Source organism: Saccopteryx leptura, chromosome 2 (assembly GCF_036850995.1).
Source record: "Saccopteryx leptura isolate mSacLep1 chromosome 2, mSacLep1_pri_phased_curated, whole genome shotgun sequence".
In the NCBI taxonomy this organism is placed as follows: Eukaryota; Metazoa; Chordata; class Mammalia; order Chiroptera; family Emballonuridae; genus Saccopteryx; species Saccopteryx leptura.
In genome coordinates, this window is record NC_089504.1 from 14,712,174 (window position 1) to 14,733,772 (window position 21,599).

At 55.2% G+C, this 21,599-nt stretch overlaps 1 protein-coding gene across 6 annotated transcripts; it reads left to right on the forward strand.

Annotated features, from left to right (window-relative positions):
- The first annotated feature begins 437 nt into the window (after positions 1-437).
- Positions 438-20,868, forward strand: PHF19 (PHD finger protein 19). Of its 6 annotated transcripts, XR_010749181.1 has the most exons (16): positions 438-562; positions 3,380-3,568; positions 4,088-4,169; positions 7,305-7,400; positions 7,884-7,984; positions 8,442-8,590; positions 10,451-10,546; positions 11,245-11,313; positions 11,499-11,619; positions 13,245-13,312; positions 14,489-14,650; positions 15,245-15,332; positions 16,058-16,143; positions 17,146-17,241; positions 18,389-20,531; positions 20,574-20,868. XR_010749181.1 is itself a non-coding variant. In XM_066367293.1 (15 exons), exons 2-15 carry the CDS (start codon positions 3,395-3,397, stop codon positions 18,729-18,731), a joined length of 1,731 nt encoding a protein of 576 aa, XP_066223390.1. In that variant the 5' UTR covers positions 438-562; positions 3,380-3,394; the 3' UTR covers positions 18,732-20,868. The 6 variants fall into 6 exon arrangements, 5 of the variants coding, with proteins under 5 accessions (XP_066223390.1, XP_066223395.1, XP_066223392.1 ...); XM_066367293.1 differs by having other exon boundaries at positions 18,389-20,868; XM_066367298.1 differs by having other exon boundaries at positions 3,380-3,513; positions 18,389-20,868.
- Positions 20,869-21,599: the final 731 nt, after the last annotated feature.

The following is a 21,599-nucleotide window of genomic DNA, read 5'->3' on the forward strand; positions in this document are numbered from 1 at the left end:
CTGTGAGTCTGTACCCCCTGCCGTGTCTGTGCCAGCTATAGGGCTCTGCCCTGCGCGCGCGCGCGGTGCTGCTTCTGTGTGTGCCCGCGTTGTGCCTGCGCCCGGCGGTGCGGCCGTGCACTCGCCCGCGTGTCTGCGCCCCGAGCGCGGTGGCGGCGGAGGATGCGCGCCGGCGGCGGGCGGGACGGCCCTGGGGCGGACGCGCGGGCGGGCGGGGGCGCTGCGGGGCCCGCGGGCGGCGGGCTCCAATGGCGAGGCCGGCGCTGCCCCCGCTAATTACATAAGCGAGACGTCAATAATTCGCGGGAAAACGCGAAAAAGATGGCGCCCCGCGCCCAGGGGGCCCCTTCCTGAGCGCCCGGGCCCCTCCCTCCTCCTCCTCCTCCTCCTCCCCCCTCCTCCCCGCGGCGCCCCCGCCCCGCCCCGCCCCCGCCGAGACCCCGACCCCGGCCCCACGAGCGGACACTCAACCGGGCAGTCGCGGGCCGAGCGCAGCTGTTTCTGCCGCCGATGCGCCTGGTGGCCAGACTCCAAGTGGGACCGGCGGACACGCAGCCCCACGGTAAGTTGAGCGCTGCAGGCGGCCGGCCGCGGCCGGGCACTGCCCGCCACACTCTTCTCCTTTAGCACACAGCTCTGTTTTGCAATCTCCCAGAACTTTGCCTGGCAAACGCTTTGAGAAGGCAGAGGGTTGGAGTCCTGGGAACCGGGCGCCTGGGGGACGAAGGGGGCTGACCGGTGTCCACGGAGGGAGCCCCGCCCGGGTCCCCGAGCCTTTGGAGGGTGTAGGTGACAGGTTACTATTCCCTTGTCTAAAATCTTGACTTTTCCTGCTCGGGGGAGGAGAGGGGTGTGGTGGAGACCGATGGGGGTGTTTGGGATTTTGCTCACGTCCGAAGTCAGGCTGTGGCAGAATGGGTCAGGGGGAGACTCGGCGTCGGAGTGACTGAAGAGAGGAGCGCTGACCCGGAGGGGTACTTCTGCAAGCTTTTATCCCCTCCGCAACACCCTTTTTAAAAAGCCAACGGCCGCCCTGGGAGAGGCCTTGGCGCATGAATCATCCTCGCTTCCTGCCCCCGCCTGGCCCCGCGCTCCGGGTGCCGCGGATTTGAACTGGACGCCGAGGGGAACCCGCAAAGAGGCATTTCTTTGCAGATGGGTTTGAATCAGCCAATCACAACCCACGGGGGCCCGCTCCGGGGGGATGGAGACGCTGGTGGGGGGGCAGCCACCCGGGGGCCTCCAGGCCCAGCCGGGGGTGGCTCGGAGACCCGGCCTGCTCCCAGCGGCGCGGCGGGGGAGGAAGTGTCAGTTTGTGAACCTGCCGCGGCCCGGGCCCCAGGCCCGGCGGGCGGGGACCTCAAATAGCGGGGAGTCAGGTGGAGGAGAAGGCAGGGATTCGGTCCGCATCCCCTGCTCAGTGCCTGTGCACTCTGCCCTGGAGGAGAAAGAGTAGTGGGGACACGGGACGTGGACTAGTGGCCGTGCAGCTGTCTGCAGAGCTAAGACCCCAGCAGAGCCCTTCCTGCCCCGGGGCCCCTGATATGCACACACATGAATTTAGCTTCGTATGCTCATTGACATGCTGCTGTAGACATCCAACACAGTCTCACGGGAGTACACACTCGCTCAAACAGAAAACACATGGGACTCTCCCTGTCTGCAGATAATAATAACACCAGGTGTCCAGCTCCAAGGCAGAGAGGGAGATCAGAGGAGCCGGTGCCGGGAACAGAGGGAGGGCAGTGTTTGGCTTAGTGGAGAAGGTGTGGAGGGGCCTGGAGCCAGGTGAGCCTAGAGAACGGAGGAGGGGGCCTTGGAGAGTGCTTCAAATGACATTGAAGGCTTGGGGGGGGGAGGGGCAGAGAAGGTTTCTGGAAGAAAATAAGCAGATGGGAATTGGTGGCCCTGTGAAAGAGTCTGGTGGAGAGACAGGAAAGCAGGTAGTGGCCTGTTTAGCCCTGGGTGCCGGTGGTATTGGCTCCATCCCAGGTGCCCAGCATAGGTGAGCGAAGGGCTCAGGAAACAGTTATTGAGTGACGCAATGGCCCAGGCAAGGCGAGTCCCTAACTTAGATCAGGACGCGAGATGGAAAACACAGCGGGATGCCAGAAGTCGCTGTCATTAAGTTTGCGGCTGTGACAACTCATTGGTTGGAGAGGTCTGAGATGCTTGGGGTTCTAGGGACCCCAGTAGGTACCATTAACAGGAAAAGTGAAAGCGTTTTATAGGCTGGTGAGGAGACAGGCTGGAGAGGGTGGCATGGGGGTGACAACTGCTGAGAATGAGTTTGCATCTGAGTAAAAGCATAAGTGAGTTTAAATGTCCCAGCGTTGGTTTCCATTAAATCATCCTCTAATTGAGAACAGAAAGGGGGATTACAGGAGACACAGATGGCCAAGTCTAGACCAGTTCACAAGCCACCCAGGCGTTTTCCTTTCTGGGTGAGTGTTCTTTGCCAGCTCTCGGGCTAGGAGTGGAGAGTCGAAGACTTCCTGCTGCTTCCCTGGAGAAGGCGCTCTACTCAGAGAGCATGCGGCATGTTTGCTTAAGGCATCGATTTTCAACCTGTGTGCCCCAAGAAATCTTAAAACACTCAGTATCTGATTGTTTAGTCATGGGCACTGACCTCTTCTTTCTTAGATTGTCAAATAAATGACAGTAGCCAGCACAACAATAGCTGTCTGGTATACCTGCTCTGTCTTGAACCATAAATATGTAGATCATATAATAGAGTTGCATCTTATTGCTTGTGGTGCATTGGTTATGCATTGGTCACGATTGGTTAATTGTTGGTACCAGAAATCCTTATATACAAATATAGGTACCTGACTTTTTTTAAAAGTCATTTTGGAGCAAAAAGGGTAGGTAATTACTATTATTATTTTTTGTTAAATCAATCAAAATTATACCTATTTTTTGGTCAGATTGGTAAAAATACATATTCTTGGTGTGCTGCAGGATTTTAGTAATGAATTTATGTATGCTATGAAATGAAAAAGGTTGAAAATTGCTGGTTTAAGGGATAAGCTTCAGGTTCCTAAGCCAGGGAATGTTGTCCAGACCCATGGCTCTGCAGTTGGCTGAGTCTTTTCTGCAGAAGGCAGCATGGTACAGGTGGGAAAGAGAGCAGGCCTTGGATTTGGCTCACCTGATTATGAGCCACGGCTCTGCCTTGGACCCTGTAGCCACTTCCCCTTGCCAAACCTCAGTTTCTCTACCTGTAAAATGGGAGTGATAATGTCCCCTCACAAGGTCATCACAAAGATCCAGGGAGATAATAAAAGCATCTGGCGTTTACCACAGATTACAATGGAGTTCCCTTCCATCTCCTGTCTCTGAAGCAGGGAGTAAAAGTCCTGTTCTCTTCCTCTTCCAGAAAGAGTGGAAACTGATGGAGAATCGAGCTCTGGACCCAGGGACTCGGGACTCCTATGGTGCCACCAACAAGGGGGCCCTGGCAAAAGCCAAGAACAACTTCAGAGACCTGATGTCCAAGCTGACGGAGGGCCAGTACGTGCTGTGCCGGTGGACAGATGGACTGTACTACCTCGGGAAGATCAAGAGGGTAAACCTTTTCTCCCCGGCCCTGTTCCCAGGCTCACCACCAATCTGCTCACCCTATGGCCTAGGCCTCAGACCCATGATGGAGGGTGAGGGATTGCTGGGAAATTCCCTTCTGGTCCCTCCTTCTCAACAGCTGAACAGGGAAGGCGCTTTTGCAGGTGCCATCCTTAGAGCTAACATCACCCAACTAGTTCCTTAGAACAGTGCTCTGCAAGCCTACAGGACAAAATGGAATCGGGTTGGAGAGGGTCACAGATGACCATCTGGCTTGTTCTGTGCTCATCATTCCCCCCAAGTTGTCCCTTGGTCCTTAAATGTACAACTTCAGTGGTTGGTTGTGTACCACCTCCAGGCACTGCCAGCCACCTTCCACGCTGGCCCACTTCTACTTGCTGGAGCACAAGGAGGGGCTCCCATTAATCCCTGCACCCTGAGGGGACAAAAACAGGAGGGGAAGACCATGTTTCCTGGCTTCTACCCAGCCACTTTCTTACATTGTTCCTCCCTTGCTGTGCCCCAGGTCAGCAGTTCAAAGCAGAGCTGCCTGGTGACTTTTGAAGATAATTCCAAATACTGGGTCCTATGGAAGGACATACAGCATGGTGCGTATACCTAAGATTTGAGACACCGCTGTCCCAACCCCTGTTCTTTCTTTCTTGCTCCACCTCCATTATTTTCCTTCTTCTGTCTCTTATTCCTGCCACCTGACCTTACCCATGAACCCCCAAGCCGACCTGAGAGGCTGATCACGTTACCAGTTGTGCATTTGCATGGAAAGGTCCTTTAACATTCGTCATCCCCTTAAAACATTCGTCATCCCTGAGTACCCATGCCTCACGAGGGAGTCCAGCAGATGGAGACGGCAGCTCAGCAGGTGCCGGGAGCGGGGTGCTCCCAGGCCTGAGTCAGCCTCCTTGCTGCACCTCATCTCCTGCCACACAAAGCTCTGAGTCGCCCTGGACTAGTGGCCAGGAGGGGCCCGGGCAATCAAAATTGTCCCTCTAGAGGAGCACAGTGACCCCTATCAACATGTGAAGAAAACGAGTAGAGGCAGCTGCGTCCATGGGGGAAAGACCAAGAGAGCAGAGATGGGCCGGGCAGGGTGAAGATGGACAGGCCCCGTGGAGCTGGACCAGCTTTCAGAGCTGAAAGGAAGCTGGGTGGGGCACCATCCCTGCCCTCAGTGAGTTGACTGTCTTGCACTGATGGCAAATTGGTGGCATTCTTGCCACCATTCTCCCTTCCTGTGTACATGACAGACAACACTAATCAGTCACAATGCTCATATATTTTCCACATGGAGCTCCCAAGAGAACAGGAGTGATTGTGGGGGGAGGAGGCAGGTTTTAGGCTCAGATTTTCCTTAGGCAAAGGTCTAGCTCTGCCCATATCCTTGGGCAAGGGACATAACCTCTCTGACCCTCAATCTCTTCATCTGAGAAAAGGACATGATGAAAGTACTGGCTTCACAGAGTGGTTAAATGAGATTATCCATGTAAAAATGCTTAGCCCACAGTTGAGGGGGTTGGCAGTTTCCAAAGAATTTGTTACAATGAGAGGTGATTTCAAGGAGCCTGCCAAGTAGGGACCGCAGAATCCCGCCAGTTAGTAGAGCTTCTGAACTGCCTTCTTCTGCAAGATGTTGTAGGTAATGCAGGCTGATTCTTCTCCAAGCTCTTCTCACGTCCTTGTATTTGTATAAGGATCCAAAGCAATAAGGCCCTCCGCTCCTGAGTTACCCTCTAATTGGAAGCACAGGAAACCAGCTGGTGAGGAAAGACAGTTTAGTGCAGCAGACCTTGAGTAGGAGGCCCACTGTGTGCCAGGCACCGTGGCGGCTCTACAGTGCTCACCTGGGGAATGAAGTGGGTCCCAGCCTGATCACTGCTCTTCATGGGCAGGACAGATGCCCCACTGGTGTCTCTCAAGGTGAGAGCCTGAGGCTGAACACATCATAGTTACTGATCCATCACGTCATTAAGCCCATGAGCACTTACTGAAATCCGCGGTGGACACCACCTTCCTGGGGGCATATCCAGGAGTAAGAGGGATAACATTTACTCAACAAACATGTCTTGAACATGTGTTATGTGCCACACACCTGTGTGAGGTCCTGAGACACACTGGTGAATGGATACCATTTCTGCCCTTACCTTCAGTCTGCTAGTCCTGGTTGGCAAACTGTGGCTCACGAGCCACATGCGGCTCTTTGGCCCCTTGAGTGTGGCTCGTCCACAAAATACCATGTGCGGGTGCTACCTTGATAAGGAATATACCTACCTGTATAGTTTAAGTTTAAAAAATTTGGCTCTCAAAAGAAATTTCAATCGTTGTACTGTTGATATTTGGCTCTGTTGACTAATGAGTTTGCCGACCACTGTTAGGGGAAGTAAGAAACACACATCAGCCTGACCAGGTGGTGGTGCAGTGGGTAGAGCATCGGACTGGGATGTGGAGGACCCAGATTCAAGATCCCGAGGTCGCCAGCTTGAGTGCGGGCTCATCTGGTTTGAACAAGGCTCACCAGCTTGAGCCCAAGGTCGCTGGCTCGAGCAAGAGGTCACTTGGTCTGCTGCAGCCCCCCAGTCAAGGCACATATGAGAAATCAATCAATGAACAACTAAGGTACTGCAACGAAGAACTGATGTTTCTCATCTCTTTCCCTTCCTATCTGTCTGTCCCTATCTGTCCCTCTTTCTTTCTCTGTCTCTGCCACACAAAAAAAGAAACACATCAGCATTTACTTTATGTATTCACTCAGACCTTTCACACATAAACACATTTCTTCTTCAACAAAAACAAAAGACATGCAAAGAAAGAAAGAAAAAACAAGATGGAGAGGGAACCTACAGTTTAAAAGCAACCGAACAGACTTAACATTGTTGTGATACTTATTTGAGACAATTGGAAATGTGAATACTAACTGAAGCTGTTCATACAAAGAAAGTATTTTTAATTTTTAGGTGCCATAAAAATGCTGTAGTTATGGATTTGTTTAAAAGAGAGTTCTAATCCTTCAGAGATAACATACTGAAATATTTATGGAAATGATTGGGTATCTGAGACTTGATGCAAAATTATAGTGGGCAGTAGATGGGAATATTGTCAAAATAAGACTGGCCATGAGTTCATAATTGTTCATGAGAACACAGAGTTAAATTATAACGTTCTATTATTGTCCCATCAAATTATTTAACATAAAAAACTGCTTAACAGGCCTGACCTGTGGTGGTGCAGCGGATAAAGCGTCAACCTGGAAACACTAAGGTTGCCGGTTCAAAACCCTGGCTTGCCTGGTCAAGGCACATATGGGAGTTGATACTTCCTTCCCCCTTCTCTCTCTCTCTCTCTCTCTCTCTCTCTCTCTCCCACACACACACACACTCTCCTCTCTAAAATGAATTAAAAAAACTGCTTAACAAATCAGGTTAAATTAGGCAGGAGAGGCAGCATGATATGTTCAAAAGAACAAAGGATTCGATGTCAAAGAGCCATGGGTTTGAATCCTACCTCTCCTGCTTACTAGCTGAGCAACGGACTTAACCTTTCTGAACCTCAATTCCCCTGTCTTTAGAATGGGGTAGTAACAATAGGCACCTCAGAGTGGCTGGGACAGTCAGTGAGTTGGCATGTGGGGCCCAGTGCCAGGCCCAGCATGCAGAGGCTCAGAACCTTGATTTTAAAACTCGTCTAATTCCAGCCAGCCAGACCCTAGAGGGCCTCTCTCTCTCTTCCAGCTGGTGTTCCAGGGGAGGAGCCCAAGTGCAACATCTGCCTGGGGAAGACATCAGGGCCATTGAATGAGATCCTCATCTGTGGCAAGTGTGGCCTGGGTGAGTGTGATGAGCAGGGCACTGAGAAGGCCCTGACTGGCAGTCCCCTTCCCCCTACCGCACACACTGGCCCCTGACAGGCACCGCCTCCGACTGCTGGGGCCTCAGCTGGCCTCCTGTTTCTCTTGGAGCCTCCAGAGGGACAGGGACCAGTCTCTGGGACCCAGGGCCCAGGGGGAGAGCTGGGGCTTCTAGAAAGTGAGGCGAGTTATGAGATTTGGAGCCCCCCTGGGTGGAGAGGATGAGGGGAGAGATGGGGCACAGAGACTGAGGTCAGACCTCGGGGCCTCCCCCAGCGGGGCCCAGGCTGTCTTCCCGTCGCCTGCTTGGACACCAGCTTGGCTCGCCTTGGTGAGAGCATTGCCAGCCAGTCCCCTCGCGGCTGGCAGGCACACAGCTCCTTGGACTTGCTGCAGCCCTTTGGGCTGACTGGCCTTGGGCCATGGCTTCTTTGTGGGCACCCACCACCCCTCCTCTGCCTAGGTTACCACCAGCAGTGCCACATCCCTATAGCGGGCAGTGCCGACCGGACCCTGCTCACGCCCTGGTTCTGCCGACGCTGTATTTTCGCCCTGGCTGTGCGGGTGAGTCCCCCATCCTTCTGATCCTGCCTCTCCCCTTACCAGTGGCGAAGCCCAGAGACTCTCTGGGCTCAGGCCCGAGTCCCAGTCCCACAGCCAAGGTTTTGGAGGCAGACAGTGCCTCTGCCACTTACCAGCTGTATGTCCTTGGCCAGGTTCCTATCCTTCCTGAGCTTCAGTTTCCTCGGTTGTAAAATGCATAGGGTTTGGTGTCAGCAGTAAGAGGCCCCCAGTGAATGGAGCCTTATTACTAAGAGAAAACCATGTATGTGCCCACACTCATTAGTTATTACTGTTGCCTTGATTGTGCTTATTACTACTAGTGGAGGCAGTCTGGGAAAGAGAGAGGAAAGATTTGGGATTGCTGAGAAAAAGCTCCTTGCTTCTGTTTTGGAATATCTGCGGGTCCCCCTAGTGGGCATTTCCCTTGCGGTCCAACTGGGACCCTCATCTCCCGCAGAAAGGCGGCGCGGTGAAGAAGGGCGCCATCGCCCGGACGCTGCAGGCGGTGAAGATGGTGCTATCCTACCAGCCCGAGGAACTCGAGTGGGACTCGCCCCACCGCACCAACCAGCAGCAATGCTACTGCTACTGCGGCGGGCCGGGAGAGTAAGGCCTCCGGGAAGGGCGGGGCGGGGCGGGGCGCGGGGCGGGGCCCATCGGGCCGGCGGAGGCGGGGCCTCCTGATAAGGGCCCTAATATTAAGGATGAGGCCGGAGCCTGGGGCTTGGGATGGCAGACCAGCTCTGCCGGGATTGGAGGTGTTTTCCTGGGGCACCATGGAAAAGAAGGAAATATTGAACAATTGTGAAGAGCCTGGACACCAGTGTCCAGAGCTTCCCAGCCCCTGACAGCTGTGCTGGACTGAGCCTCAGTTCTTCTAATAGTTTCCTGTTGCATGGTGGTTATGAGCAGAACCTGAATTAGATAATTCACCTAAAGGCTCTCACAGTGCCTGGCACTTAATTGGTAAGCACTTAAATGTGAGCTGTTACTGGGAGTGAGCAGAAGTTAAGATAAACTTTTCCATTTTCAGAGCCAGAGAACCAGGCTGCTGGTGAGATAGTAAAATCCTTTTCCTTGGAGGTGTGCAAGGAGGGGGTGGGGCCATGCCCTGCCTATCGGGCAAGGGTCTTTGCCTGATTCTTCCTTGTGGCCTGGGCCTTGTAGCCATGGCAACTGAGCTGCTGCTCCTTGGGCAGACCGCACCAGACCATCAGAGAAGTAAGAGGTGGTATCTCTGTCCTCAGGAAATTCAACCTTATCTTAGCCCCGAGCTCTGTTGACAAGAACTAGGGGTCTGGAGTCTGTGCTTTCAGCCTTCCTGGCTAATTTGGGCAAATCAGTTTAACTCCATCTCTCTAGCGGAATTAATCATCTCAGCCCCATCAACATCCCTGGGTGTTGGAAGGCCTGTGGGATAACATGGAGAAATGCTGCTTTTCATGTAGAGAGCTGGACAGTATTAAGGCAGTGGTTTTCAATGCCTACTGAGCAGAGTTGCCCAGCGTGATTATAAAACCTCATCTCCCTGGGGCTCCCGCAAAGATTGAGTGGGCCTTGGGCGGGCTAAGCAATCTGCATTTTAATCTAGACCCCAGATGATTCCAGTGCCCTGGCCCATGGACCACACCTGACAAGGTGTGAACAAAGCATTGACTTATTAAGGCATGGATCGGGAAACTTTTGGGCTGAGAGGGCCATGAATGCCACATATTTTAAAATGTAATTCCGTGAGAGCCATACAACGACCTGTGTACGTTACACATCCAATAAAAATTTGGTGGTGTCCCGGAGGACAGCTGTGATTGGCTCCAGCCACCTGCAACCATGAACATGAGTGGTAGGAAATGAATGGATTGTAATACATGAGAATGTTTTATATTTTTAACATTATTATTTTTTTTATTAAAGATTTGTCTGTGAGCCAGATGTAGCCATCAAAAGAGCCACATCTGGCTCGCGAGCCATAGGTTCCCGACCCTCGTATTAAGGAAATACTTTTTTGCTCTTAGTTTATATTCAGTGAGTAGATGTTAAATGGCCATGAAAGGGTAGACACAGGAACGGGGCGAGAAAAACCAGACGTAGCGCTGCCCTGTTGGTTACAGGAGTCTCCTGGGCAAAGTCTTCCCTGTCAGTGGTGTTTGGGAAGAAGTGTATGTGGAAGAATGCTTTGAAGTCAGGGAGGCCAGGATTTGAATCATTATCCACCACTTGCTTCCTGAGTGACAAACAAGCCATTTAATCTCTAACTCATCTATAAAATGGGGTTAAGGGCCCAACCTGAGATCAAAGGAGGCAGCGTATGCCCTTTTTCCAGGACTTCCTCTGGCACAGCCTAAGTGCTTGGTAAAAGAGTTCCCTTCCCTGACCCTAGGGGAGGGCAGGTTTTTGTTGGGAGAGGTTGCTGAGGCTCGTGTTGGCTGGCAGTGTGGGCTCAGGTGACCCTCACTCCTTCCTCTCCAGGTGGTACCTGCGGATGCTGCAGTGTTACCGGTGCAGGCAGTGGTTTCACGAGGCCTGCACCCAGTGCCTCAATGAGCCCATGATGTTTGGAGACCGGTAGGTGCTCATCTGCTCTGGCTCAGCCTTGGGTGTGAGGTAGGGGTCAGAGGACAGCAGTGGCAACTCCTTCAGATGGCCTGCCAGGCTCTAGTGAAGTGGGGGTGTATGGGAGAAGTCTTCCCATAGAGGAATATTATGGACTACATCCCCAGTTGCCATTGACTTGTGGAGTACCTTAGACAAATTCTTACCTTTCCTAAGCCCCAGGCTCTTTAAGTGTCCGGGGAAGGGAGAGTGATACAAGCCCTGCCTGCCCCATCCCTGCCCAGGGTTGTGGTAGGAGCTGCTGGGTGAATGGATGACTCGATCCAGCTTCTAACCGTTGAGGCTAAGCTAATAGGAGGCCTTGTGTGTCAACCAGATGTTACGGGTGCCTTGATAACTGTGTGTGTCTCAGAGGAGAAGAGTGTGACCACTGGAGCCCAGCCTCGCTCAGCTCACTCTCCCTGAACTCAGCCCCACTCCAGGGCAGTGACATGGGGAAAAGGCACTGACGGAGGGGTTAAAAGGGACAGGGGAGTGTTTCTTGGTCTCTGTCTCTCCCTGCCCTTACCCCCGCCCTCAGGCTAGCAGGCCTAGGAATGACAGCAAGCTAACTATGGGAAGAAAGCTGGGAGTTGAGGGGGTTGAGGAGGCTGGGTTAGGGTGGGGGGGTCACTCCTCCCACCACAGGCCTCCCCCTCCCTCACCCACAGGTTCTACCTGTTCTTGTGCTCCGTGTGTAACCAGGGCCCAGAATACATTGAGAGGCTACCCCTGCGATGGTGAGAGGATGGGGCTTGGCCCAGCCCCCCCACCCCCCGCCGGCCTCCTCCCCTCCCCTCCCCCCGGAACAATTTTATTTCCAGCTACCAGGTCCCAGCCTTGTCCTGCCCCTCAGCCCTGACCCCGGAGGCTCCAGCCCTGGCTGCGGCCTCACCTCGGTTCCACCTCCTTGCCCCTTGCCCAGGGTGGATGTGGTTCACCTAGCCCTCTACAACCTGGGGGTGCAGAGCAAGAAGAAGTACTTTGACTTTGAGGAGATTCTGGCCTTTGTCAACCACCACTGGGAGCTCCTGCAGCTTGGCAAGGTATGCAGGACCGTGGGGCGGCAGAGTGGCAGGAGCCCATACAGTGGGGTTACCATGGTCCAAAGAGGTTTGCCCAGGGTCCCCACAGTGCAGGCTAGGATCCAAGTCTCGGAGCGCTCACTCTTAAGCTGCTGTCAGAGCCTTTGAGCTGCTCTACCCCTGAGTCCACACCTCTGAGCCTGTGCCTTGCAAGGGGCTTCCTGATCCAGATTTTGACAGTGGGCAGGTTAGGCCCTCACAAACTCAGCTGCAGAGAGGTAGGGATCAAGTCTGGCTGGAGCAGGGCTCTCCACCTAGATGTTTGACCCACTCCAGATTACCTGACTAGGGTGAAAAGTGAAGTGGGCCTGCCCCCTGCTGGTCCTCCTTTGAATAGCAGAAGTGGGCGCCAAGTGCCTGGGAGCCTGGGAACCATGGAGTGAACCAGACTTCTGGATGTCAGAGGTGGAGAGTGACTTGCCCAGGGCATTTGGAGCTGAGCTGGGGCCTCCCCAACCACTTCCACGGTGGGGCCATGTCCCATTTTCCCCTTGACACCCTTAGAGTCCTCTCCACCACATCCAGAGTGAGGCGTCTTCTCTACTGACTGCCCCAAATCCTTCTTTGGTGAGACAGGGATTAAAAAACAAAAGGTAACCCTAATGCTTCGCAAAAAATTTTCGTATAACATCTTCATTTGCAGTGTTTGATAATTTATAAAAAGACATACGTAATACAAAGCCCTAAAAGATAGGTAGAGCTGGTACACTTTTTAAAAACACTTTTTTTCTGATTTACCTAAAAACATACCTGTTTCTGAGAGAATAGTTTGAAAGTACCAAAAAGCATAAGGAGGTATACTTGTTTAAAAAAAGCCATCCATACTTCCACATCACAGAACCCAGAAACAGCTGCTATTAATTCATTGGTGCAATTTCTTCACCCTCTCTTCGAAGTGTATTTTTTTCTTTTTACATGGTTTAGACCAGTGGCTTTCAACCACTGGTTCAGAAACTGATGCCAGTCCACCAGAAGTTTTGTGCTGGTCCATGAAAGAGTTCATCGCCCTGATGTTGTAGGATTAACTCATTCGTGAACTGCCACCAATTCACGGACCAGTGGTTGAAAACCACTGGTTCAGACTATATAATATTTTAAGTAATCTTTTTTCGTTTACATTATATTATAATACTTTGTCATATCGTGAAGGAATTTTCATAAACATCTTAAAGGCTGTGCTGATGTCCACCATAGTTGACTTTTTTCCTTCCTGTTGGACATACAGTTTCTTTCCCATTTGTGTCATTGGCCCAGCATTGGGCACAGTGCTGCCATGAACATTTTTGTACATAAAGCTTTGTCCGTGTTTCCTATTATGTCCATATGATAGGTTCCATGGAGTAGCATCACTGGGTCAAGGGCATGGGCATATTTGAAGCCCTTGATATGTTTAGGACGAGAGTGACTCTACCAGTTACAGATGGGAACTGAGCTCAGGTGAGAAGACTAGTCTGAGGTCATGGAATAGGTCCATGGTTCTCACCTGGAGGCCTCGGGAGTCTGAGGGGAGGGAGGTGTCGGGGCAGAGGCCTCCTCAGACGCCGTATGCCAGGGTCTGACTGTCCTGCTGGCCTGCTCCCCCTTAGCTCACCAGCACCCCTGTGACCGACCGAGGACCGCATCTCCTCAATGCGCTGAACAGTTACAAAAGCCGGTGCGTGCAGGGAAGGGAGTGCCGTGGGGCCCCCTACAGGTGGGATTCCGACCTAAAGGTTCTTCTTACTTCATAGCCTCTGCTCAAGCTGTGCTCCCTGCCCGGGTCTCCTGCCCCTTCCCTTTGACTATATAAACCCTACCTGTCCTTCAAGACCCAGGCCCCACCCCCTCCTTTGTGAAGCTTGCCCTGACCCCTCCAGCAGCGTGGCTCGTTCTCACCTGGGCTCGGCAACCTGGGGGCTGCGCCCCTGATCTCTGAGGCCCCTCCCGCCCTAGCTGTCTAGTTCCGGGCCTGGCGCCGAGGAATTGATTCGCTGTCTCTTAGATGGGCTGCATGGCCCATGGCTTCTCAGAACACGCAGCTGACATGTTCCTTGCCACCACCACAGGGAACGCCCAGGCTCCTTAGCATAGCGTTCATGGCCTCTTAGGAGACCCTGCACGCCTTCTGCCACTGTCCCTTGGCCTTAGTTATTCTGGATGTCAGCCGTTCTGAAACCTTTGCTTTCCCCCTCAGGTTTTTGTTCACACTCTCCCCTTTCATTCGTTCTGTCAACAACTGTTTATCAAACTGGGGCTGTCAGTCCTGCATAGGTGAGGACACAGGAACGACCTGTGGTCCCTGCTTCTCTGCGGCGTCTCCAGACAGCTCTAGGCAGGCTGACCCACGCTCTCTCCCACTTTCTCACGGTCTGGGGTCCAGACACAGCCCTATCTTTGAGTCTGTGAGGCTCCTGTCCTACCAGGGGCCGTGTCCTGGGGGCAGGGCTGGGTCTGGGCACCTCTGCAGCCTCTGGCAGCGCAGCCTTGTCGGAAGGGTGAGGGCAGTGCCTGGAGGCGCTTTCAGTCTCCCCGGGGGAGCAGAGAGCACACTGGTGTTCCGCTGGGCGCTGGAGGAGGCCTTGCTGGGGAGGGGCCTTGGAGCTGGCTGAGCAGAGAAGAGAAAGGAGCAGGGCAGCAAGAGCCAGCGTGCAGGGGAAGGACGAGAGGAGCCACCAGCCACGTCCTCAGCCACGACCCCTGGGACTGCTGGTCCCGCAGGCCTCCTCAGGCCGCTCTGGAGTTCAGCTCTGGGTCCAGGGAGGTGGAGAGAGTAGTTGGAACACTTGCCTGGCCTCCCCAGGAGGGTGGCCCGACAGACTCCAGAGCTTTCTCCTCCCCTGCCCACCCCCAGGTTCCTCTGTGGCAAGGAGATCAAGAAGAAGAAGTGTATCTTCCGCCTCCGCATCCGAGTCCCACCCAACCCACCAGGGAAGCTGCTCCCTGACAAGGGCCTGCTGCCTGCTGAGAACGGTGCCTCCTCTGAGCTGCGGAAGAGAGGAAAGAGCAAGCCCGGGTCAGTGCCGGGGGACTCAGGGACCAGGGCTGCCGCTGAACCCGGGATCTCTGCTCCCAGCCCCAGCCGACAGGTCATGCCATGTGCCCGGAGAGTATGTTAGGGTCCAAGCGAGCAGGGAGGACCGACACCCAGTTAGTCCCAGCTGGAGGCACCCTGGGAGGCCAGGTGGTAGCTGAGCCAGGGCTGATCCCATGTTGAGACGCCTCCTACCACCGCCCCTTGTTGGCTTGCTAGGAAGAAGAGCCAGGTCAGGGGCCCATCCCGCTGGCTGCGGCCTAGGCAGAGACGTTTGAGGGGGCGGGTCCCTAGCTCTCCTGGTGGCGCTGAGCCCTACCCTGGGGCACTGGGCAGAGCGTCTGGGCGCAGGTGCCTGGGGAGGTGCCTTTTCTCTTCTGCCCATCACACGCCCTCCATCTCCATCGCCTCCCATATCTGCCGCCCCCAGGGCTCCTCCTCATCCCCAGTCTCCTTGTGAAGAGAGCCCCCTCCCAGGGCTGTGAGCCCAGCTCTGCCCCTCCCACTCCTCCCTTGGGGCCACCTCCTGGGCCTCACCTCTGACTGGGCCACCTTCTCCCTTTTCTGTCTCTACAGTTTGTTGCCTCACGAATTCCAGCAGCAGAAAAGGCGAGTTTATAGAAGAAAAAGATCAAAGTTTTTGCTGGAAGATGCTATTCCCAGTGTTAGTTTCTTGTTTTTCTTATTCTCCACTTTCTCGCACAGGGTCAGCACATATTAGAGAAAGTGAGTCCCCAGGCCCAGGGGACTGTCCCACGTCCCGTCCCGTAAAGGAGAAGCCGCTCCTTTTACAGCTAAACAAGGAAAAGCCAGGCTCTGCAAGAACAGTCCTTTATCTCCCTAAGTTCTCAAAACCCAAAGTGGAGGCAAGGGTAGATAATGTCCTTGTCCCCCCTGTCCAGGTGGGGGAAGTGAGGGCCAGGGAGGGGCGGTGACTTTCCTGAGGTCGCTCCCCAGGCGGCATGGAGCCCAGCCCCAAGCAGGGCTCTCCCGCCCTCTGCCCCTCAGGCTGCACTGCGGCCACACCGGGCAGCCGTGTTAGCAGGGCCTCCACCACCCTGCCCGTCGCTGGTGCCAGGCACCTTCACAACCGTCACTCCCGTCTGCCGTGCTGCCTGACACCGGTCAGAGTGAAGCTCGCCAGGGACCACTCGAGCTGGGTCCTGACACCCAGGCATGGGAAGGTCTTGCAGGCAGCTGGAGACAGCCAGGACTGGAGCTGGGCCTTGGTCCCCGGTCAGAATTGGGAATGAGAAGTGATGAGTCTTCCCCTTGGAGGGCCCAGCCCTCAGAACCCTGGCGGCACCAGCAGGCGGCTTGTACAGCCTCAGCCTGGAGATCTGATGCTCACTGACCCGCCCTCCCCTTCCTCTTCGTCTGTGTCCACAGAGTGATTTCACCTCGGCCTGGAGCACCAACCACCACCTGGCCAGCATATTTGACTTCACATTGGATGAGATTCAGAGTCTAAAAAGGTAACGGTGAGGGACCCAGCAGAAAGGCCTGCTCTGGATACCAGGATGGCGCCAGGCGGGGAGCCCACCTCCAGTCCCCCAACAGCGAGGGCAGGCTCTGGTCATGGAGAGCAGAAGGCCTTTTGAGGCAGTGGGAGCTCTAGTTACAATGATTCATATTGTCTAAGGCTACACGAAGGGTCTTTCTACATCAGAGCTTCCAGCGTACGTGCCCCGGCTGTAGTCTCCGGGCTCCCGTGCACAGCTCCTGGCAGCAGTGTTCTCAGCCCGCCTTTGCGGGGCCCTCCCTGCCTCTCCGCCCCCTCCTGCTTCTGGCTCACATCAGAGCAGAATTGCTGTGGTATCCCACACTGACGATCCTCCGGGAAGCCGCCAGAGACCCTCCCCAGGCTGCCTTGGATGCTCTCTGTGTATTCCCACAGCACCTCGAGCTTGGGACAGCCAAGGGGAGGGACTGCGTGTCCCGTGGTTCTATATCTGAAATTACTAAGTCATTCAGTGCTTCCCTGCAGGCACGGAGGAGGCAAGGCTTCCTTCCAGCAGACAGGACTGGGCTCCAGCCCCGGATCACCAGTTACTGGCTCTATAACTTGTGCAAAATTCTTTGACCTCTCTGAACCTCTTTACCTGGTTTTGCATGGTTATGACACTCAAACAAGATCCTGTAAAGGAAGAAAGTACTTTGGGCCTGTAAAGTGTTGCCCATGTTATCTGGGATCATGCTCATTAGTTATCTTTTAATTATTGTCACAGTACGTGTATCAGCACCAGGGGAGGGTGGTCCAGGAAGGCTTTCTTGACCCCTTTGGACTTTGAGGTCCGGAAGGGTAGAAAATGGACAGGCAGAGAGGAGGCAGCCACTGCAGGTGTGGTGGCCGGAAGCTGAGCCCTGGGAACATGGGCTTGTGATGGACAAAGGGCGTCAGAGGAGCCGAGAGATGAGTGGAGGGGCCCCAGGGGCACTGAGGGCCGACAGCAGGCTCACCTGCTCCTCCCTCTCAGTGCCAGCTCAGGCCAGACCTTCTTCTCAGACGTGGACTCCACGGACGCCGCCAGCACCTCTGGCTCCGCCTCCACCAGCCTCTCCTACGACTCCAGGTAAGCTTCCTGGCAGTCTGGACACACGTTCTGTCACAGCGCCCAGCCCTCCACCTCCCACTTCTGGGACGTGTGGCTCGTTCTGTGCTCTGAGTCTTGGGCTGAGGGACCTGGCCTTCTGAGAGTCTGGGTCTGGGTCTGAGCCCTGGTCTGAGTGCGGACTTTGAGGTCGCCCTTTTGGTTGCTGCAGAGGGTAGAGTGACATTTCTCTCTGGGCAGTTCCAGTTCGGGGTTGTTTGACCAGACATTCTCTCTTCTGGGGTTCCTAGCCTCCGCACGCCAGGCCGCCTGCCTGTGCCTGTGACTGCCGGCCCGCCCCCGCTCTCTTCCAGGTCTCTAAGGGGAAGAGCCAGTCAGCTGGAAGCCTGAGGGAGAGGAAAGTGGTCCCCTGAAGGGTGCAGGGCTGGACAGGGACAGACCCCAGAGCCGCGCTGGGGCCCAGCCATTTGGCGATGGTCAGTCCTCAGTGGCCCAGGGAGGCCGGTGCTGCATAGCACAGACACACATTCTGAACTCTGGGCTTCTTTAGCTATATTTTGGGGCCTTTGAGGCCCCTGAAAAAAGTAGAATTATGTGACTGGGGTGTTTTTCTGTCACCAAACATCTGTGTGTCTAGGCATCTTTGTTCTAATTCTTCAGCTCCTTCTGTTTCAAGTATCTGAACGTGTGCTCTTGTCCATTTCCCCATCACGCCTGCCTCTTTCTGCGCACACACGAGTCTGTCTGTCTCCAGCCCGGACTCTGGGCTACGAGGTACTTCCATCTGTAACTGCCGTCCTACCCGCATTGGACTCGTCTAGCTACACGAGCCCAGAGGAGGGACAAGGCACTGTGAGCAGCACCTGTGTGCACAGCACGGCTTCAGGGGGCACAGAGGTGGCTGCCCTGGCTGTGTGCAGGGCTGAGATCCTAACTACAGGGAACATGGGCTTTAGGGCTGGACACACCTCCGTGTGAATCCTAGCTCCATCACTCCCCAGCTGGTGACTTCTCTGGAGCCCGTTTCCATCCTGGGGCTGTTGTGAGTCTCCAGGGGGCTAACCCGTGCCAGGCCAGCCCAGGGCCTGGTGCCCAGGAGTGCCCAGGAAGAGGGGCTTGTGCAGATCTTCCTGTCCACTCCCATCTCCCTCTCCCCCTCCTGACATAGACGGACAGTAGGCAGCCGAAAGAGGAAGCTGGCAGCCAAGGCATACACACCACTGCGGGCAAAGCGGCGGGCGGCCGAGCCAGGTGGACGCTGCCCCTCGGACAGCAGCACAGAGGCGGCTCCGGGCCCCGAGCGGCCGGACGAAGGCATTGACAGCCACACATTTGAGAGCATCAGTGAAGATGACTCGTCTTTGTCCCACCTCAAGTCGTCCATCACTAACTACTTTGGTGCAGCTGGGCGGTTAGCCTGTGGGGAGAAGTACCAGGTGTTGGCTCGGAGGGTCACGCCCGAGGGCAAGGTTCAGTACCTGGTGGAGTGGGAAGGGACCACCCCTTACTGACGAGCCCTTGGGATGCCAGCAGCTCTGGAAAGCCAAGAAGAGACAGTGGAAGCCACAGGCTCCTGGTTCTCTTAAGGCGGGCGGGGGGCGGGGGGGGGGGGGGAAGCAAGATGGAGCGGCAAGTGCCTGGCCCGCTCCGCCCACCTGCGGGGAAGGTCTGTGCCTCCCTGCTGTGCGTTCTGCTCTGGGCCTCCCGCTCACCGCCCCTTGGCCTGTCTCTGGGTCCCACCAGCTGCTTCTCCGTGTCTCCACACTCTGCACACACCCCCAACTGTTCCCCTGTTCTGACTGTGCCCCTGGCTCCGACACCTCTTCCTGAAGCCTGAACCTTTGTCCCCAGTTCTGTGTCACTTACCTCATTGACCCCTTTTGGGTGTTTATGTTTAGACACCCTACCTGCGCCTGCTGTCCCCACCCCTGACTGGGACAGCCAGTCCTGTCAGGGCCCATTAGGAGACAGGAACCTCTGAGACAGAAGGGGTGGAGGTCGGGAAGAGCGTGCCCTCCCACTCCCGGCCTCTCCCCCCCCCCCCCCCCCAGCCCTTGGGAAAGGCGTTGAGGGTAGAAGGCTCATGTGAAAGGCTGCGTGGCAGAGGCCCCGGACCCTCGGGATCCACGGAGGGAAGAGGTTGGGTCTCTGCCTGGTAAGGTACCAGCAGCAGAGTGACGGCTCAGAGTGAAGGCTGTCACGTGCCTCTGAGGGGCCAGTTTGCCTCTCCTTGGCCACACCCCTTCTTAGTTACCATGGAGCTGGGCCCGGCCTTGCTGGGACAGGGGCCCCGTGGCGTTGGAAACCTGAGGGACAGGGCGAGGAAGCGGGAGGAAAGGAAGGCCTGCCACGCTGACCCGCGGACTGTTTCCTACGCCACCCCAGACACCACACACGCAGCCCAGTGCGCCGGCACCCACACCTCAGCTTCCATCCACGTGCTTTCTCTCTGGGCACAAGCACCTGGCCCTGGCCTCCAGGTGTAGACACACACACACTCACGCTCCCTCCAGGGACAGCCTGGCTCCTGCCCTTGGCTTTCCCTCGGCTGTGAGTGGAAGTCTGGCCCTGTCCCTCCCCTCAGCCAGTGAACCAGCTCTGACCCCGTTGGGAAGCTCTGGGGACACCCCCTCCCCCGCCACCTGCTGCCTTGTCCCCTGGCCTACCCGGGATTGACAATCACTTTTTGGGACAGGTTGGTGGTTTTAAAGGGCCTGCATCATCCAGTCCACGCAAAGGGAAGCTCTTGTCAGAGGGAATATAGAGTTCTCAGAACCAACATTACAACTCATACGTGTCGGGAGGGAAACCAAAAATGGGAGGGAACCCCTCACTTTTGCTGCTTCCAGAGATATTAGAAACTGACTCATTTGATTGAAAATGGAAAGAAGTGCCTTGGCTGTGGGGCGGGGGCATGCGCCAGATGGGGACCGGCCCTGCCCAGCGCTGCGGCTGCCAGCTGCCAGGCGAAGGTGGGTGAACAGTAAGGGGGGCGGCAGGCCTGAGGCTGGGTTTCCATTCCAGGCTGACGCCCTCCCCACCTGTAAGCCTCCAGGGGTCCCTGTGACCGTTCAGATGCCCCTTGCCTTAAGCCTCAGCTCCTATAGTGCCTTTCCAACGGGACCTCGTTTCCTGGGCGCAGCCCTCCTGCTTCCCCTCGGCCTCCCTGGCAAGGACCAGACAGGGATGGTCGAGGGTTGGCCCCAGGTCTCCCCCTTCTCAGCCCCACAGCTGCTGCCACCAAAGCCCCTGACCAGGGCCATGTGGAAGGGAAGCTGAGAAGGCAGCCCCCAGTGCAGCGGGGGTGGGGGGTGGGGCCTGGGATCCCAGGCTTCCTGCCTGGCTTCAGAGAGTGCAGCACCCTCCTAGGCCTGCTCTCCAGGCTTCTGAGAAAGCACAGGATGAGCAAGGCCTGTCACGATGCATCTGCACCTTCTCTGCTTGGGCCCGGTGGCTGTGGTCTTGAAGAGGGGGGAGGAGGGTCGGGGTGACTTCCCAGCAGAAGGCCTGGCCAAGCCGCCCTGACTCTGCAGCCCAGCATTGCCTTTGTTCCAGTAATAGCTGCATTACTGCCGACTGACCTTATAATCCTGTGCACCTTGTAAAAGTTATGATTTTGAATTGCTGCTTTTAATAACGTTATATTAAAGTTTTAATTAATGCGTCTGAGTTACAATTTAAAAGCTCCCTTTGAAAAGTTGTTTATCTCTTCCCCCCCCCCCCCCCCCCCCCCCCAGTGAACTATCAGCAGTTGGGTAGCAGGAGGAATTGGCTCTGGTCTCTGGCCTTGGTTCCCTGGAGACTGAGCAATGGCAGGAGCCCTGCTCTCCCTGGCCACCTGCCACTCCCACCACTAGCAGTGAATTCTCAGCAGTACCCTCACCCTCACCACCAAGAACACATGGGACCTTTTTCTACTGTGAGTACCTTACCCATGGGGCAAAACGCTAGCTGAGGGCCACAGAGAAGTAATAAAGGATGGAAAATGAACTTAGAAACTTAAAAAATACTAAGTTCGGGCACTATAAAACCAGTGCACATAGGCACAGTCCTAGACATCCAAAGCGAGTTCCAGGCGTGGCGCTGGTTAGAACCTGTACCGCTTTGGTCAGTCCTTTAGTTCAGTCTCCACCCTTCACGTGGCAGAGAAAACCCCTGCTGGGCTCAGTCCCTGGGTGCGGACAGGAAGCCCGTGCACATATAAATACGATGGGTTATTACTTCAAATAAACTACATCTGGGCAGCTTAGAGAAAAATAGATGAGGGGGTAGGAAAAAGCTATAGGGAGGTGAAGGCCGAGGGTTTAACTAAATTCTGTAGTTTCGGGTTAAGTGTAGCCTGTTAATCCCCCTAAGTATTCATGTCTACCTTTAAAAGT

Coding starts and splice junctions, on each gene's coding strand:
- PHF19 (XM_066367298.1), top strand. CDS start 511: ATGCGCCTGGTGGCCAGACTCCAAGTGGGACCGGCGGACACGCAGCCC. Junction 563..3,379: donor GGCGGACACGCAGCCCCACG/GTAAGTTGAGCG, acceptor TTCCTCTTCCAG/AAAGAGTGGAAACTGATGGA. Junction 13,313..14,488: donor CTGAACAGTTACAAAAGCCG/GTGCGTGCAGGG, acceptor GCCCACCCCCAG/GTTCCTCTGTGGCAAGGAGA.